General features: G+C 34.6%; 1 protein-coding gene across 1 annotated transcript; it reads right to left on the reverse strand.

Annotated features, from left to right (window-relative positions):
• Nucleotides 1-664: 664 nt before the first annotated feature.
• TSHB (thyroid stimulating hormone subunit beta) lies at nt 665-5,814 on the reverse strand. Its single transcript, XM_007103031.3, has 3 exons — nt 5,769-5,814; nt 1,440-1,602; nt 665-996 (listed from the first exon to the last, which is right to left on the reverse strand). Exons 2-3 carry the CDS (start codon nt 1,599-1,601, stop codon nt 742-744), a joined length of 417 nt encoding a protein of 138 aa, XP_007103093.3. The 5' UTR covers nt 1,602; nt 5,769-5,814; the 3' UTR covers nt 665-741.
• Between the last annotated feature and the right edge of the window lie 12,705 nt (nt 5,815-18,519).

Below are 18,519 nucleotides of genomic sequence, written 5' to 3' on the forward strand. Positions count from 1 at the left end.
TCTACCACTATTCCTAAAATCTTTCATAATCATACTAGTTTTTCATGACATCGAAAGCCAAAACAGCGTAAGTTGCTGGAAAGTGTCTCAAATTACCTTAAAGACTACAAAGGATTTAGACTTCTACATGTAAAATGATCGTGGCCTCTTTTCTAGGCTTTGAGTATAAGTCAGTAGGCCCACCAGAGTAATTAAATTAAATAGATTAAAATATACTGTTTACTGAGTTTTGGTGAAGTTTTAGCTCGTGTATTTTAATGACAGGATAAAGTAGTATATTGCAGATTTCATATATTCCTTACTCTCCCTCTCTACTCCATCCCCTTTTCAGCCTTTGGAAGTAGGTGTCTCCACTAAGCTGACGCCATATGTTCCTTCAACCGCTGATCACATTACTCTGTAGATTTCCCATATTCATTTTCTATGTCAAGACAAACCTTGTGGCCCTCTGTTAAGAGAGCCTGATTAAGGCTGTCTTTCATTAGTATTTCATGTTCCTGTTCTCCATTTAACCTGCACTCTGCCCTTTCATGTGGAAACCATCCTTCATAAGAGCTGGAAATGCTCTTTCACTCACCTTTTCTTCTAAAGCCCTTAAGCTCGCTAATGCATGAATGGGTATGGGTATGGATGAAATAGTACTCAAATGTACACATGGTGTTGTGAAATATATCGATATTTTATTAGTTTTATTCCAGGTAAACACATTTAACCAAATTGCAAATTACATCACAATTGAAGTTAGATAGAAAATCCCACCACATAGGACTTCTGAGGTTTGGTACAGTAGTTTGTTTTGATGGCCTCATGTATACAATCACTATAGTCAGTATTACACTTGCCACACTTACAGCTTATAGCTACAGGGTAGGAGAAATAAGGAGTAACATGGCGTGGGCATCTTGGTATTTCTACAGTCTTGTACATGAAGTCTCTATATGTACAAACATCCTGGGACAGAGCATATTTGGGAAGAAACAGCTTGCCATTGAAGTCCTGAGGAAAGAATTTAAAAAGGAGCATACTGTGATAGGACTTTAGAAAATATATAGATAATGGAAACAGATAAAAATCAATTCATTTATATTCTTTTGTCACAAACAGGACTGGAGGAGGATTCCTTAGTTCCATTCCCCGGTACTAACTCAACATATCCATACTAAATCCCATAGAGACAAAAGTGACACCCCCTTTTTTACCTTATATCATGAGAACAAGATAAGTTTTAAATAAATTTTGGAAGTAAAACTGTTATAAAATTATCTGTATCCACTGTGCTGCGTAGATACTGTAACCTGTGTACTCTACCTCTACAGAGCCAATAACCATTAGATTTTGGAAATGAGGTTGTGTTTTATCTCATTTTATCTCTGGATAGAAATGGACTGAGTCTAGGTTTATCTAATTTTCGGCTAAAAGAAGTGAAATGAACTACATACCCGTGTCATACAATATCCAGCACAGATGGTGGTGTTGATGGTTAGGCAGTAAGCACACTCTTTCCTTTCGACATGCATCATATACTCAGTTGGAATACAAAAAGCCATTGCTTGCCCACATGCAAGGCCAAAAAGCATGGACATCAGGAAGATAGCAGTCATGCTAAATCAAAGATAAAATTAAAGAATCTATTACATGTATCCTTTAGGACATTCAGAAGGGACATTCAGAAAGAGCTATAATGTGTGTGTATGTGTGTGTGTGTATAAATATAGGTATTTATTGAATGCCTACTTTGTCCTAGGCCCTATATTAGGTGTTTTTACATAGTTAATACTCTCAGTAACCTTTCTTTATATACTTAGATGTGGCTATGATCCACATACCCCATAGTGACAGAGCTAACATAGTGAAAGTCCTGCTTGCAAGTGCCACTTAGCTCCACTGGGCAGTGAAATGGCAAGCCTGAACACTATAATAGAAAAGTGGCAGGGACACATATGTCAACTAAGTACAAAATAATTCATTCAATGGAAACAATCAAAATATCTGCCTTTATCATTATAAGAAGTGAGTTAACAGGCTTCAGTAAGGGCTTTCCCAGAAATGTGCTTTTCTAAAAACTTTGGTTCAATAGCTTAAAAGGCCAACAAACTGGTCATAATAAGAAAAGGCAAAGAAATCAAGGAAGTGCATAATCAAACTTCAGTACCAGCTCAAAGCAAACAGTCTTGCATATGATTCTACCCAATGCCTGTCAAGAAAGACAAGGCTAAAGGTCAACTAAAACTACCACTGGTGTTAAGGGGCTAACCCAGAAATCTAAAAACCCCTCTTCTCAACCCTTAGGATATCCTTTAAGGTTGAAAGAATTAGAGTTGGAAAAATAAAGTTATTCTACTCAGAAGTTGTATGGAACTCATTATCTTAAAAATATTGTGGAGGCAAAAAATACAGATTGACACAATGAGAGTAATACAATCAAGGATGACAGGTCCACTGTAAGTTAGCCAGGAAAGTAAAATAAGTTTTGGGTGCACAGAAGACAACAGAGGATCCACAGTGCCTCAGGCAGAACACGTATCTCTATAGAGCCTGTCTGATGAAAAGTGTGTTCACTATCAACTGGACTTTGTAATGAGTTGGATAATGTTATGACTTATAATTATTTAAGTTTTGCTACTGAGAGAGGGTAATCAAGTTTCAGACTTTTGGATGTAAGTTGATCACTTCAAAGATTGTACAGTTAGCTAGGCATATTTGGATTTTTTTTCCTTCTCAGGTATCATAGTCAGAAAAGAAAATACATATCTTAATGGAGCAGTATTACCTTTGAACACAAACTTGTTTTATTATTCTATTAAATAAATTATAATTCATTAAATGTTGTTATTCAATCATGAAAAATGTATCAAGATTTTTCTCAATTTTTTTCTCAAATCTATCAATTATATCCCAAGAGTATCTTTAAGCTACATACACTGAAACTTCCATTAACTGAAATCTCATAGACTCTGCCTCAGTTAACAAGAATTTTTGTCTTTAATCAGCTCGTAAGAAAAAAATGAAACCACATTCAACAAGCTACCAGGTATTTATTTTAAATGTCAACTTCCAGAGATTAGTGGCCATTCCAACCAGTCTCCTATTTGGATAATGAGAATTGCCAATAAATTAGACAAACATATATTGAGCATTTAAAGTAGGCACTGACAGACATAAAATGGATAAGCTATGGTCTTTGACCTCAAGGGCTGACAGTCTAGTGAAGGAGATAACTATGAACACTAATGATAAAAATACATATTGTTTAACTGATAACACCAAGTGTTGGTGATGATTTTGAGCAACTAGAACTTTCATATGTTGCTGGTGGGATGGTAAAGTGGTACAAATATTTTTAAAATCAGTTTGATTGTTTCTTACAAAATTAAACATACACTTAACTGATGACCCAGCAATTCTACTCCTAGATAGTCACTCAAGATAAATAAGAACAAATGTTAACAAAAAGTAGGTAGTGTTTTAAGTGCTCTGAATGACTTGAAATTATGACTCTGACACCCACAATAATCAAAGATTTTTTTTTTTCCTATATAGACAAGGAAGTGAACTAACCCATTAAGAAGTGTTTTCTGGTGAACACTTTCAAATAAAATTTGCATATTTAAGCATTCCTTGGAGTTTTTTTGGTATTTCAACCATGGAGCAAAGTTATAAGAATTCCTTGCTCATGGAGTCTGGTTTTCTCAGTGCTTCACAAATGTGAGCTCCCCCCATGGTACAGAGCTGCTTCCATTATTTTAGAGCCACAGACTTAGAGGATCCTCTGCAGGATCTTAAAAATATTGACTGAGGGACTTCCCTGGTAGTCCAGGAATTAAGACTTCACCTTCCAAAGCAGTGGATGCGGGTTCAATCCCTGGTCGGGGAGCTAAGATCCCACATGCCTTGCGGCCAAAAGACATAAAACAGAAGAAATATTGTAACAAATTCAATAAAGACTTTAAAATTGTCCACATCAAAAAAAATCGACTGAGTAAATGATATAAAATATTCACCTGTCATGATCATATGGTTCTTGCCCATCTAGCCAGCCAGCTATTGAATTTTTGCCATAGGAAATAATTAACTTCACATATTTTAACTTTTAGCTCTATGATCTATATAAAACAGACATGTGCTGACCTAGTGGTGAGAATATTGGTCCCGGAGTTAAGGAACAGAATTCTATTTCAAGATCTCCCATGGATCTATGAGAAATCGACTAAAATATTGAATCTATCTGGGCCTAATTTCCCCATCTGCAAAACAGAAAAAGACAAGTACACCTGATCCTTTTTAAAACTGTAGAATAAAAAACAGTTTTGGAACTTTTACCCATTGTTGTCATATTCATTATGGACACTTTACATTGTTCTGAAGTTCCTCTTATAAATGTAAAACTGCAAATTAACAAAAAGAAAAATTAAAAGTTCTGAATCATCATCAGCAGTAGCTATATAACTTAGTAAAGAAAGTAAGAATTATTCTTTCTCCTTTATTGCAAATAGTAAAACTTCACCCAAAGAATCTTTCTGGGGCTCAATTTCTTCAGCTGTAAAAGAAAAGTCTTAGAACCACAAGATGATCAGGAAGGACTTTTCAGCACAAATAGACTATGATCTTATGTGATAAATTAGTGTCCGGTCCCTGGTCTAAGAGATAGTGATCTAGAATTATGCTTCCAGATTTTATTGCAATTGTGTGTAACTGAGAAATTAGGAAATTTGTACCTTCATTTTTCCATATATTCCTTCCTAAAATCATAATAAGTATAAAACAATACATGTGAAGCACTTGGAATGCTACAGAAGACTATGTAACTATATAATATTGAGTATATAAATCAGTGTTAGTTAATACCTCCCTAGATGATCTGCCACAATTTCTCCTTTATTGTCACCTGGATTCTCATCCTCTGTAACTTAATTGCTTCTTTTAAAATCATTCATAAATGATTTATTGAGCACCTAAACACAGAGGTGTGATTTTAGGCCCTAAATAATGAGAGATGCCCTTTTCAGTGCCATGACCACTATGTCTACACTTTCAACGTCTGTACTTATTCCAAGATATCCTCTTTCCTTTGTCCCTTACCCAGCCTTTTCTCTCTTCTTTTTGTTCTCACTACCTTCATTCTTAAGCACATTTCTCTCTACTCTGTTAATTGCCTTCACCAATCTTTTCTCCCCAAATCCCTTACTGTGCTATGAAAAGAATCAATTGCCCACCCTGTGAACTCCAGGAAGTTCACTAAAGCAATATATTTTTCTAGAGAGCAAAATGTACTATAAGTCAGGTGTGTGCTTTGGAAACTATCCAAGGGGGTTTAGCTATAACTAAAACAATAAAGAGTAAATTACCTCTGCAGGTACCCAAAACTGAATTTATTCCCAACTTTTCTCAGAAGTACATTATCATCAAAGATAACCATTAGTAATTGACAGGATTTAATACACAGATTATTTAACTGATTAAAACATTTAAATCAAATGTAAATAGTAAGGGAAGGCCATGAATATCAATCAGCCTTCAATAGGGAATTGACCAATTTTTCCTCTTCTTTGAAGTCAGTAGAATATTTTCTTATCCTTACATATGTAGTTCATTCATCTTCACCTACCACTGAACAATTTTGGAGCAATAACTAGAATTTCTAGAGCCTATCAAAGCAAATTGTCACTCAGCATTTGCCATTTTTAAATAAATGCTAAAATGATGAAAATGAAAATAATTTAGAATAACAACATTTCATTTCACAATGCCTTCTCAGTGTATACACCTACCTTACTTTGCACTGGGGAGCTGATGCTGTAATGACCCAGACTAAAAGCTCTTGGTTCATTTTATACCCTTCAGGATAATTCCTCTCTGATCTTCTTGTTTATATAATCATGTTTGAATTACTGCTTCCTTATCTAAAAACCGTCTATTGAAAATTCATACTGAACCCCAAATAAAATGTGTTTAGACAAACAATTTCACAACATCTTCCTCTGGAAACTCTGACATTATTGCAGCATGAATTTCCTTTTCTCCTATTTCAAAATAAAATTACCCTTGTAAATATATCCTTTATTAATATTTATTAATAAAGGAGAAAAATACAGAAGGATAAAAAACAAATTCAAAACAAAAACCCCTTAAACATCACCTAAGTAAGTCTTGGGAATGAAAACTTTGGGGGGGCTTGAGTGTCCCAAATTTTACCTAAATGTTCATTTTACCTAAATGCTCATCTATAAAGCAAAGGTAACTTCTTTATGGTAACCCAGGACAATTGGCGTACATCTTGCTGACAAAACCTCCCCAAAATTAGTTCAAAATATGTTATTTGTTTTTTCTTTGGATTTAAACAATAATAAGTAAAATTTACATGTGGGAAACAATAGTCATTTAAGTAAATGGCCAAATATTTTGAGATGTCAAAATGATTGAGCACAAATCCTGGCTCTGCCATTTACTAGTTATATGACTTTAGCATGCTTGAGTTCTCTTTACTTCAGTTTCTTTACCTACTTAAAGATAATATCAGGTTCCTAAGAATTGCTTTTGCTGCATCCCATAGGTTTTGGGTTGTTGTGTTTTCATTGTCTTTTGTTTCTAGGTATTTTTTGATTTCTTCTCTGATTTCTTCAATGATCTCTTGATTATTTAGTAGCATATTGTTTAGCCTCCATGTGTTTGTGTTTTTTACATTTTTCTCCCTGTGACTGATTTCTAATCTCATAGTGTTGTGGTCAGAAAACATGCTTGATACGATTTCAATTTTCTTAAATTTTCCGAGGCTTGATTTGTGACCCAAGATGTGATCTATCCTGGAGAACATTCCATGTGCACTTGAGAAGAAAATGCATTCTGCTGCTTTCAGATGGAATGCCCTATAAATATCAATTAAGTCTATCAGTCTAATGTGTCATTTAAGGCTTGTGTTTCCTTATTAATTTTCTGTCTGGATGATCTATCCATTGGTATAAGTAGAGGGTTATAAAGTCTCCCACTATTACTGTGTTACTGTCAATTTCCCCTTTTATGGCTGTTTGCATTTGCCTTAGGTATTGAGGTGCTCCTATGTTGGGTGTATAAATATTTACTATTGCCATCATCAAAAAATCTACAAACAATAAATCCTGGAGAGGGTGTGGAGAAAAGGGAACCCTCTTGCACTGTTGGTGGGAATGTTAATTGATACAACCATTATGGAGAACAGTATAGAGGTTCCTTAAAAAACTAAAAATAGAACTACCATATGACCCAGGAATCTCACTACTGGTCATATGCCCAGAGAAAACCATAATTCAGAAAGACACATGCACCCCAATGTTCATTGCAGCACTATTTACAATAGCCAGGTCATGGAAGCAACTTAAATGCCCATCGACAGACGAATGGATAAAGAAGACGTGGTACGTATATACGGTGCAATATTACTCAGCCATAGAAAGGAATGAAATTGGGTACCCACGAGTAGAGTAAATCCGCATTCAAGTAGAACTGGTGAACAAGCCAAAAAGAGAAAAACAAATATCATATATTAATGCATATATGTGGAATCTAGAAAAATGGTATTGATGATCTTATTTGCAAAGCAGAAATAGAGACACAGATGTAGAGAACAAACATGGATACCAAGGGGGAATGGGGGGGTGGGATGAATTGGGAGATGGGGATTGACATATATACATTATTGATATTATGTATAAACTAGATAACTAATAAGAACCTACTGTATAGCACAGGGAACTCTAGTCGATGCTCTGTGGTGACCTAAATGGGAAGGAAATCCAAAAACAGCGGATATAGGTATGTGTATAGCTGATTTACTTTGCTGTGCGGTAGAAACTAACACAACATTGTAAGGCAACTATACTCCAATAAAAAAAACTAGCTCACAAATTTTTTAAATTTTTTAAATTTTAAAAAGTGATAATATTAGTGTTTATGTAAAGCACTTAACACAGTGTCTGGCATATAATAAGTGCTCAATAAATGGTAGGTAATCTATAATAACTCAACTTTTTTTAAAAAAAATATTTAGTTACAGAACCTAGTACATAGTAGGCAATTATTACATTTGTTGAATGCATAAATGGCTGAGGGAGTGCATGAATAAATAATTACTGAATTTTTGGTACCAACATACACTTTTCTCCATTCCATAGCTGTAACTCAATTTTACCCCTTTTAACCCATTTGCATCACTGTAACAAAAGCAAAATGCCAAAAGTTCAATGAGAATATCCCATTGCCCTCAGCAAAAAGTCCAAACTCCTTAGTATTATTTACCAAGTCCCTCACAATCTATTTTATCTCTCTAGTTTTATCTTTCACCATCTCCCACCTTCCCCCTATCTTCCCTACCTTTTCTCCACTTCCTATGTTTTTCAGCCACACTGCATTAGTTCCTCAGATTAGTCACATCCTTTCTTGCCTCCAAGTCTTTTCATATGTCATTCCTTCTATCTGGAACATTTGCCTGATCCTTCATTCCATGCCTCATCTTATCCAACTCCTGCTCATTCTTTTTTTTTAATGGGTTGTTCCTTTTTTTTTTTAAAGATTTATTTATTAATTATTTATTTATTTTATTTATTTTTGGCTGCATCAGGTCTTGGTTGTGGCATGCAGGATCTTCATTGAGGCATGTGGGATTTTTTGCTACAGTGCGTGGGCACTTTGTTGCAGCGTGCAGGCTTCTCTCTAGTTGTGGTGTGCAGGCTCCAGGGCACGTGAGCTCTGGAGTTGAGGCACATGGGTTCCAGACAGCATGGGCTCTGTAGTTTGCGGCACAGCAGCCTCTCTAGTTGAGATGCGCAAACTCAGTAGTTGTGGCGCACGGGCTTAGTTGCCCCGTGGCATGTGGGATCTTAGCTCCCTGATCAGGAATCAAAGCCACATTCCCTGCATTGTAAGGCGGATTCTTTACCACTGGACGACCAGGGAAGTCCCTCCTGCTCATTCTTAATGGAGAAAGAACCCCTTTGCAAAGCCTTCTCTGTTTCCCCAAGGTCTTTATCATGGTTAGTGGTTTTAAGAGAATTAGAGGAAATATATAGAACATCTGGCACATGGTAGATGCTCAATAAATCATAGATATTATAGATTATTGACAATCCCATTAGTCTTCACTAATCCTAGTCTATATTCTTATTATTATTATTATTTTTTTTGCAGTATGCGGGCCTCTCACTGTTGTGGCCTCTCCCGTTGTGGAGCACAGGCTCCAGATGCACAGGCTCAGTGGCCATGGCTCATGGGCCCAGCCACTCCATGGCATGTGGGATCCTCCCGGACCAGGGCACAAACCCGTGTCCCCTGCATCGGCAGGCAGACTCTCAACCACTGTGCCACCAGGGAAGCCCCTATATTATTAATAAAAGTTATTGAAAAAAAAATGAGGCCTGGTATAGCTGAGTCTCCTTGGAAGGGAGATGGGAAGGTCAAGAAAGAATCTAGGATATATACCAGAAAAAATCATTTTGGAACCCTCAAATCTTGGGAATATGAGCTACTGTGTAGTAAGGGAAGAACTATGAAAACAGGGAAAGGGACTTCCCTGGTGGTCCAGTGGTTAAAACTCCACGCTCCCAATGCAGGGGGTCCGGGTATAATCCCCGGTCAGGGAACTAGATACCGCATGCTGCAACTAAAGATCCGCATGCCAGAACAAAGATCCTGCACGCAGCAGCGAAGATCCTGTGTGCTGCAGCTAAGACCTAGTGTAGTCAAATAAATAAATAATTTTAAAAAAAAGAAAAGAAAAGAAAACAGGGAAAGTGGAAATGAGGGTGCCAAACTTAACCTGCTTCATGTGATGCTATGTTAAGACAAGAGTATGGTAACTCTGGGAATGTTAGATGTTTGTTTCTAATGGAAGTAATGTCTCTGTTGTATGAAGTAGATTCAGGAATTCAGTTTCTAGCAGATTTATACACACGTCTCTGGGAAAGATACATACACGTAATAGGTAACTGATAAACACTTGGCCTATTACTAGAAGAACTATGATAAATATCATACATTTGGGTAATAGTTTTCTTTTCAAAAAACTCTCACGTATGTGATCTCATGCTGTTAAAAGAATCCAGGCAGATTTAACTTTCACTTCTGGCCTAGATTTACTCTCCCACCTAAAATAACTATAAATAGGACAAAATATATGAAACAAGATACTACACACACATTGAATATTAGACAGCAAAGGAAAGTGACCCCAGAGAAATGGGATGCAAACAAGCAAACTATAGCTTACTTCCTGGAGTAGGTTTCTGGCCTACTGGTGTAGGGAGGGGTACCAAGGAAGAGGCCAGACATGTCCCCAAAATGAGGAGATGGACCTGGGAGTCCTTGGAGCTCAAGGCACCTAGAGTTCACAAAGAAGAGTACTGGAGAGAACTGTGCAGAGAGAAAAATTCTAGAGATGTGTAGAGGATCTCTTTGAGTATTCAGCTAAAAACTGATAAACTCATGCCTGATGAGGCTGAGAAAATAAATTTCTGAAAGATTTAAAAGGACAGTCCTGGGACTCACACAGATATAGGAATAGCACATGTTCCAACCAGCAACAGTGAAAACTCTCCTGATTCATGGGAAATTGAGTAATATACTTACAAAGATTTTGCCTCATTTGTGGGGAAAAAATAGCCCCAGACTAAATGCTATTCTGACCCTGCCTAGCAAAACTTAAAAGCAAGATCCCAAAGGATCAACTGTTTACAAATAACAGAACTGAGTCAAATAAGAAAGCTGAATAATATTTATAGAAATACAAAAATATCTGTGGAGAACAAACTAGTAGTTACCAGTTGGGAGAGGGAAGGGGGGAGGGGCAAGATAGGAGAAGGAGATTAAGAGGTACAAACTACTACAATAAAATAAATAAGTTACAAGGATATATTGTACAACACAGGGAATATAGCCAATATTTAAGAACTTTAAATGGAGTATAATCTATTAAAATATTGAATCACTATGTTGTATACCTGAAACTAATATAATATTGTAAATCAACTATACTTCAATTTAAAAAAAGAATACAATATCTGGTACCCAAAAAGGTATAATCTACAATATGTGGCATTCAATGAACAAATTACTAGACATGCGAAGAAGCAAGAAAATACAACTCATGATGAAGAAAAAATTAATCAATTGAAACTGACCCAGAAATGGTATATATAATAGAATTAGTAAACAAAAGAGATCAAAATATGACATCACCAAATGAACACAATAATTTTCTAGTAACTGATGCCAAAGAAACGGAAATTTGTGAGTTACCTGAGAAAGAATTCAAAATGATTATTTTAAAGAAGCTCAGCAAGATTCAAGGGAACATAGATAGACAACTCAATGAACTCAGGAAAACAATATATGAAAAAATGAGAACTTTAACAATGAGATAGAAATCATAAAAAATAAAGAACAAAACAGAAATTCTGGGGCTGAAGACTATGTAATCATATTGAACTCTGGGATATGAGTTAAAAGACAGGCCTGTTGAAAATAACCATAGCTACAATATTTTGTTAATGAATACATGATATAAAAAAATGTAAATTGGGGCACCAACAACATAAAGTTGGGGGGCAAGTAAATGTGTAGAACATTTATGCAAATTAAGTTGTTATCAGCTTAAAAATAGACATAAATATGAGACGTTTCTATAAGCCTCACAGTAATCACAAAGAAAAACCTATAATTGATACACAAATGAGAAATAGAAAAGAATCAAAGCATACAACTACTAAAAGTCAACAATTCACAAAGATGGCAAGAGAGGAAGAAAGAAAAAGAGAACTACAAAACAGTCAGAAAACAGTTAACAAAATGATAATAGTAAATTCTTAAATTCAATAATTACTCTAAATGTAAATGGTTTAAATTCTCCAAAAGACACATAGAGTGGCTGAATGGATTTTTTTAAAAGTTTCAAAAATATGCCTATAAGAGACTCACTTAAGCTTTAAGGATACTCATAGGCCAAAAGTGAAGGATGGAAAAAGATATCCCATGCAAATGGAAACCAAAAGAGAGCAGGGACAACTATACTTATACCATACAAAATAGACTTTAAATCAAAAGCTGTAACAAGAGACAAAAAAGGCCATTAAATAATGATAAAGGGGTCAATTCATCAAGAGGCTATAACAATTATAAATATATATGTATTCAATATTGGAGCACTTAAATATATTAAACAATGATTAACAGATGTGAAGGCAGAAATAAACAGCAATGCAATAACAATAGGGGATTAAATACCCCACTTTCAATAATGGATAGATCACCCAGACAGAAAATCAACACAAAAATAGTAGACTTGAAATATGCTTTAGGCCACACAGACCTAACAGACATATATGCAACATTCTATCCAGTGGCAGCAGAATGTACATCCTTCTTAGGCACACATGGAACATTCTCTAGGATAGATCATATGTTAGGTCACAAAACAAGTCTTAACAAATTTAAGAAGACTGAAATCATATCTAGCAACTTTTCTGACGACAATAGTATGAAACCACAAATCAGTAATAGGAAAACTGGAAAATTTACAAATATGTGGAAATTAAAACAATATACTCCTGAACTACCAATGAGTCAAAGAAGAAATGAGAAAATGTCTTGAAACAAATGACAATAGAAACACAATCTACTAAAATTTATGGGATGTAGTAAGAACAGTTCTAAGAGGAAAGTTTAGAGTTACAAATGACTACGTTAAGAAAAAAGAAAGATATCATAGACAACTTACAATTATGCCTCAAGGAACTAGAAAAAGAATAAAGTAAGCCCAAAGTTAGCAGAAGGAAGAAAATAATAAAGATTAGAGCAGAAATAAATGAAATTGAGACTAGACAGACTATAGAAACCAATGAAACTGGGTTGGGTATTTTCTAAAACATAAACAAAATGACAAACTTTTAATTAGACTCACCAAGAAAAAAAGGAGATAACTCAAATAAAACTATAAAGGAAAAAAGGGACGTTACAACTGACAACAGAAATACAAAGTACCATAAAAGACTATAAATAATTAATTATATACCAACAAATTAGGTAACCTAGAAGAAATGGATAAATTCCTAGAAACTTACAAGCTACCAAGATTGAATCATGTAGTAACAGAAAATCTGAACAGATCAATAATGAGTAAGGAGATTGAATCAGTAATCAAAAATATCCCAAAACTAAAAGCCCAGGACCAGATGGCTTCTCTGGTGAATTCCATTTTAAAAAGAATGAATACCAATCCTTTTCAAACTCTTCTCAAATAATTGAAGAGGAAAGAAAACTTCCAAATTCATTTTATGAGGCCAGCATTACACTGCTATTAAGCCATAAAAGGACACTAAAGACAAGAAAACTAGCTATTGTAAATAATGCTACATGGAAGCAACCTAAATGTCCATCAATAGAGGAATGGATAAGGAAGATGTGGTACATATATACAATGGAATATTAGCCATAAAAAGGAACAAAATTGGGTCATTTGTAGAGCCATGATGGACGTAGAGAGTGTCATACAGAGTGAAATAAGTCACAAAGAGAAAAACAAATATCATATATTAATGTATATATGTGGAATCTAGAAAAATGGTATAGATGATCTTATCTGCAAAGCAGAAATAGAGACACAGACGTAGAGAACAAATGTATGGATACCAAGGGGGAAAGGGGGAGATGGGAGGAATTGGGAGATTGGGATTGACACATATATGCTATTGATACTATGTATAAAATAGACAACTAATGAGAACATACTGTATAGCACAGGCAACTCTACTTAATGCACTGTGGTGACCTAAATGGGAAGGAAATCCAAAAAGAGGGATTTTTATATATACATATATTAAAAAAAGTATATACATATGTATGTATATAAATATACATATATGTATAGCTGATTCATTTTGCTGTACAGTAGAAACTAACACAACATTGTAAAGCAACTATACTCCAATAAAAATTAATTACAAACAAAGAATTTACTCTGTTACAATGCGAAGAAGCAATCAGGAGAATACCACCACCAATAGGATAAAGCTAATCCAAGTTCTAATGGTCTAATGTTCCCCATTAGTAGCTAAATAGTGCAACTTATGCTGAAATTCACATGGAGTTAATATGGACCTATTAATCTGGAGGAATAATTAAAAATGAACAGACAGGAAAATGTAAATATGGTAGTACTATTTCTTTTTTACCCATCTCAAGTCTCTTTTTAATTTAGAAATATTAAAATGCATTATGCATATTGTGGTTTGTTCTCAAATGACCACATTTAGTATGTTAAGTTTTAGAGCATAGTAGTTTATTTAACACTAATTACAAATTCACTTATTGAATTAAATTTAAATGTCATAGCTTTTGTTATAGAGTTCCAAAGCTGAGAAAATATAAAAATTCAACATCTTTAAAAGAAAAAAAAAAGAACAAAATAATGCCATTTGCAGCAACATGGATGGACCTAGAGATTGTCATACTGAGTGAAGTTGTCAGACAGAGAAAGACAAATATCATATGATATCGCTTATACATGGAATCTAAAAAATTGGTACAAATGAACCTATTTATAAAACAGAAATAGAGTCACAGATGTAGAAAACAAACTTATGGTTACCAGAGGGGAAAGGGGGGAGACAGATAAATTGGGAGATTGGGATTGACATGTACACACTACTATATATAAAATAGATAACTAATAAGAACCTACTGTACAGCACAGGGAACCTACTCAATACTCTGTAATGACCTATATGGGAATAGAATCTTAAAAAAGAGTGGATATATGTATATGTACAACTGAATCACTTTGCTGTACACCTGAAACTAACACAACATTGTAAATCAACTATATTTCAATAAAAAATTTTAAAAACAAACAACAAAAACAATGGGATACTACTATGCCTCCATTAGAATGGCTTAATTAAAAAGACTGAACATACCAAGTGCTACTGAGGATGTGGAAGACTAGAACTCTTATACATTGTTGATGGGAATGTAAAATGGTGACCACTTTTGAAAATATTTTGAAGTCTCTTAAAAAGTTAAACATAAACATACCATGTGACCTACCCATTCTATTGCTAGTTCTTTTTCCAAGCAAAATAAAAGTGCATGTCAACACAAAAACTTGTATACAGATGTTTTAGCAGCTTTACTGGTAGTAGCCAAACCCTGGAAACAACCCAAACGTCCATCAACAAGTGAATGAGTAAACAAACTGTGGTATAACCATATAATAGAATATGACTCAGCAATAACAATGAATGAACTATTGATATTAGACATGGATGAAACTCAAAATAATTATTCTGGGTAAAGAAGCCAAGCAAAAAAGAGTGCATGCTTTATGACTCCATTTGTATAAAATGCTATGAAATTCAAACTAACCTATGGTACATGAAGTACATCAGTGGTTTCTTGGGGTCAAGGAGAGGGACAGAGGATGAGATTATGAAGAGTATGAGCAAAATTTTGGTGGATATGGATATGTTCATTATTTTGATATCATGATGGTTTTAAAACTTATTAAATTGAATACTTTAAATATGTGCCATTAATTGTTAATTATATCTCAATAAAGATGTTTTAAAAACTAAAAAAAAGACAAGAAAACTATAGGCTAAAATCTTAATTGAACATAGATGCAAAAATTTTAAACAAATGTTACCAAACCAAATTCAACAACAGATTAAAAGGATCATGTATCACGATCAAGCACAATTTACCCCTGGCATGCAAGGATAGTTCAACATGTGCAAATAAATCAATGCAATACACCACATTAATAAAATGAATAATAAAAAGCATATGATCATCTCAATAGAAATAGAAAATATATTCAACAAAATTCAATGTCATTTCATGATAAAAAATCTCAACAAGTAAGGTATAGAGGAATGTACCTCAACATAATAAAGGCCGTATACGATAAGTCCACAGCAAACACCATACTCAGTGGTGAAAAGTTAAAAATCTTCTCCTCCAAGATGAAAACAAGACATGCAGGCTCACTACTGCCACGTCCCTTAATTCAACATAGTAAGGGAAGTCCTACTCACAGCAATTAGGGAAAAAAAGAAATAAAGGCATCCAAATTGCAAAAGAAGAAGTGATCTCTGCGGATTACATAATCTTATACACAAAATCCTTAAAGACACCACCAAAAAAAAAAATGTTAGACCTAATAAATGAATTCAGTAAAGTTGCAGGATACAAAATCAACATGCAAAAGTGAGTCACATTTCTATACGTTAACAATGAACTAACATAAAGAGAAATTAACAAACCAAACCCATATAAAATAGCATCAAAAACAATAAAATACTTAGGAAAAATTTAACTAATGAGGTGAAAGACCTGTACACTGAAAACTATAAAAACACTGATGAAATAAATTGAGGAAGTCACAAATAAATGGAAAGATATGCTGTGTTGATGGACTAGAAGAATTAATATTGTTAATATGTCTATAATACCCAAAGCAATCTACAGATTCAATGCAAACTCTATCAAAATTCCAATGGCATTTTTCACAAAAATAGAAATAATCCTAAAACTGTATGGAACCACAAAGGACCCTGAATAGCTAAAGCAATCTTGAGAAAGATGAATAAAGCCAAAGGCATCATGTTCCCTGATTTCAAACCACACTGCAAAGCTGTAGTAATAAAAACAGTATGGTATTGGCACAAAAACACATACACAGATCAATGGAACAGAACAGAGAACCCCAAAATAAACCCATGCACTTATGGTCAATTAATCTACAACAAAAGAGGCAAGAATATACAATGGAGAAAAGGCAGCCTCTTCAGTAAATTGTGTTGGGAAAAGTGGACAGTTACATGTGAAGAAATGAAACTGGACCCCTATCTTATACCACTCACAATAATTAACTCAGAATGGATTAAAGCTTAAACATAAGACCTGAAACCATAAAGTTCCTAGAAGAAAACATACGGGAAAATCTCCTTGATTTGTGTCTTGGCAATGGTCTTTTGGATATAACTCCAAAAGCACAGGCAACAGAAGCTAAAAGAAATTAGTGGACTACATTAAACTGAAAATGCCCCCTGATTTGAAACTATACTGCAAAGCTACAGTCATAAAAAACAGTATGGCACTGGCACAGAAACAGACATATAGATCAATGGAACAGAATAGAAAGCCCAGAAACAAACCTACACACATGGTCAATTAATCTACAACAAAGGAGACAAGAATATACAATGGAGAAAAGACATTCTCTTCAATAAGTGATGCTGGGATAACTGGAGATGTACAGGTAAAAGAATGAGATGAAAACATTTTCTCACATCATACAAAAAAAATAAACTCAAAATGGATTAAAGAGCTAAATGTAAGACCTGAAATCATACAACTCCTGGAAGAAAACATAGGTAGAACACTCTTTGACATCGTGGCAATATATATATTTTTTGATCTGCCTCCAAAAACAAAAGAAATAAAAGCAAAAATAAACAAATGGAACTTAATTAAACTTAAAAGCTTTTGTGCAGCATAGGAAACCATCAACAAAACAAAAAGACAACTTACTGTATGGGAGAAAATATTTGCAAATGATATGACCAATAAGGGATGATACTCAAAATTTATTTTAAAATTCATACAACCCAATATCAAAAAAACCAAACAACCCAATTTAAAAATGGGTAGAATATATGAATAGATATTTTTCCAAAGAAGACATTCAGATAGCTAACAGGACATGGAAAAATGCTTAACATAAATACTCATCAGAGAAATGCAAATCAAACCCAAAATGAGATATCACAATATACCTATCAAAATGGCTATCATCAAAGTCTACAAATAAAAAATGTTGGCAGGGGCTTCCCTGGTGGCGCAGTGGTTGGGAGTCCGCTTGCCGATGCAGGGGATATGGGTTTGTGTCCCGGTCTGGGAGGATCCTGCATGCCGCGTAGTGGCTGGGCCCGTGAGCTGTGGCCGCTGAGTCTGCGCGTCTGGAGCCTGTGTTCTGCAGCGGGAGAGGCTGCAACAGTGAGAGGCCCACGTACCGCAAAAAATAAAAATAAAAAATAAATAAAAATGTTGGCAGGGTTGTAGAGAAAAGGGAAACCTAGTACACTGTTGGTGGGGTTGTAAATTGGTATAGCCACTATGGAAAACAGGATGGAGCTTCCTTATAAAACTACCATATGATCCAGCAATTCCACTGATGGGTATATATCCAAAGAAAATGAAAACACTATTTCAAAAAAATACATGCACCTCAATGTTCATAGCAGCATTATTTACAATAGCCAAGATATGGAAACAGCCTAAGTGCCCATCAAGAGATGAATGTAAAAAGAAGATGTAGTATATATACAATGGAATATTACTCAGCCATAAAAAAGAATGAAATTCTGCCATTTGCAACAACGTGGATGAACCTAGAGACTATTATCCCTAGTGAAATAAGTCAGAGAAAGACAAAAACTCTGTTAGCATTTATATGTAGAATCTAAAAAATAATATAAACAAATGTATACAACAAAA

This window comes from Physeter macrocephalus, chromosome 4 (assembly GCF_002837175.3).
Source record: "Physeter macrocephalus isolate SW-GA chromosome 4, ASM283717v5, whole genome shotgun sequence".
In the NCBI taxonomy this organism is placed as follows: Eukaryota; Metazoa; Chordata; class Mammalia; order Artiodactyla; family Physeteridae; genus Physeter; species Physeter macrocephalus.

Bases quoted from the DNA above. Each gene is read 5' to 3' on its own strand.
- TSHB (XM_007103031.3), bottom strand. From the start codon at position 1,601: ATGACTGCTATCTTCCTGATGTCCATGCTTTTTGGCCTTGCATGTGGG. The intron at 997-1,439 runs GTATGTAGTTCA...TTCTTTCCTCAG, and splicing joins CTGGATATTGTATGACACGG to GACTTCAATGGCAAGCTGTT.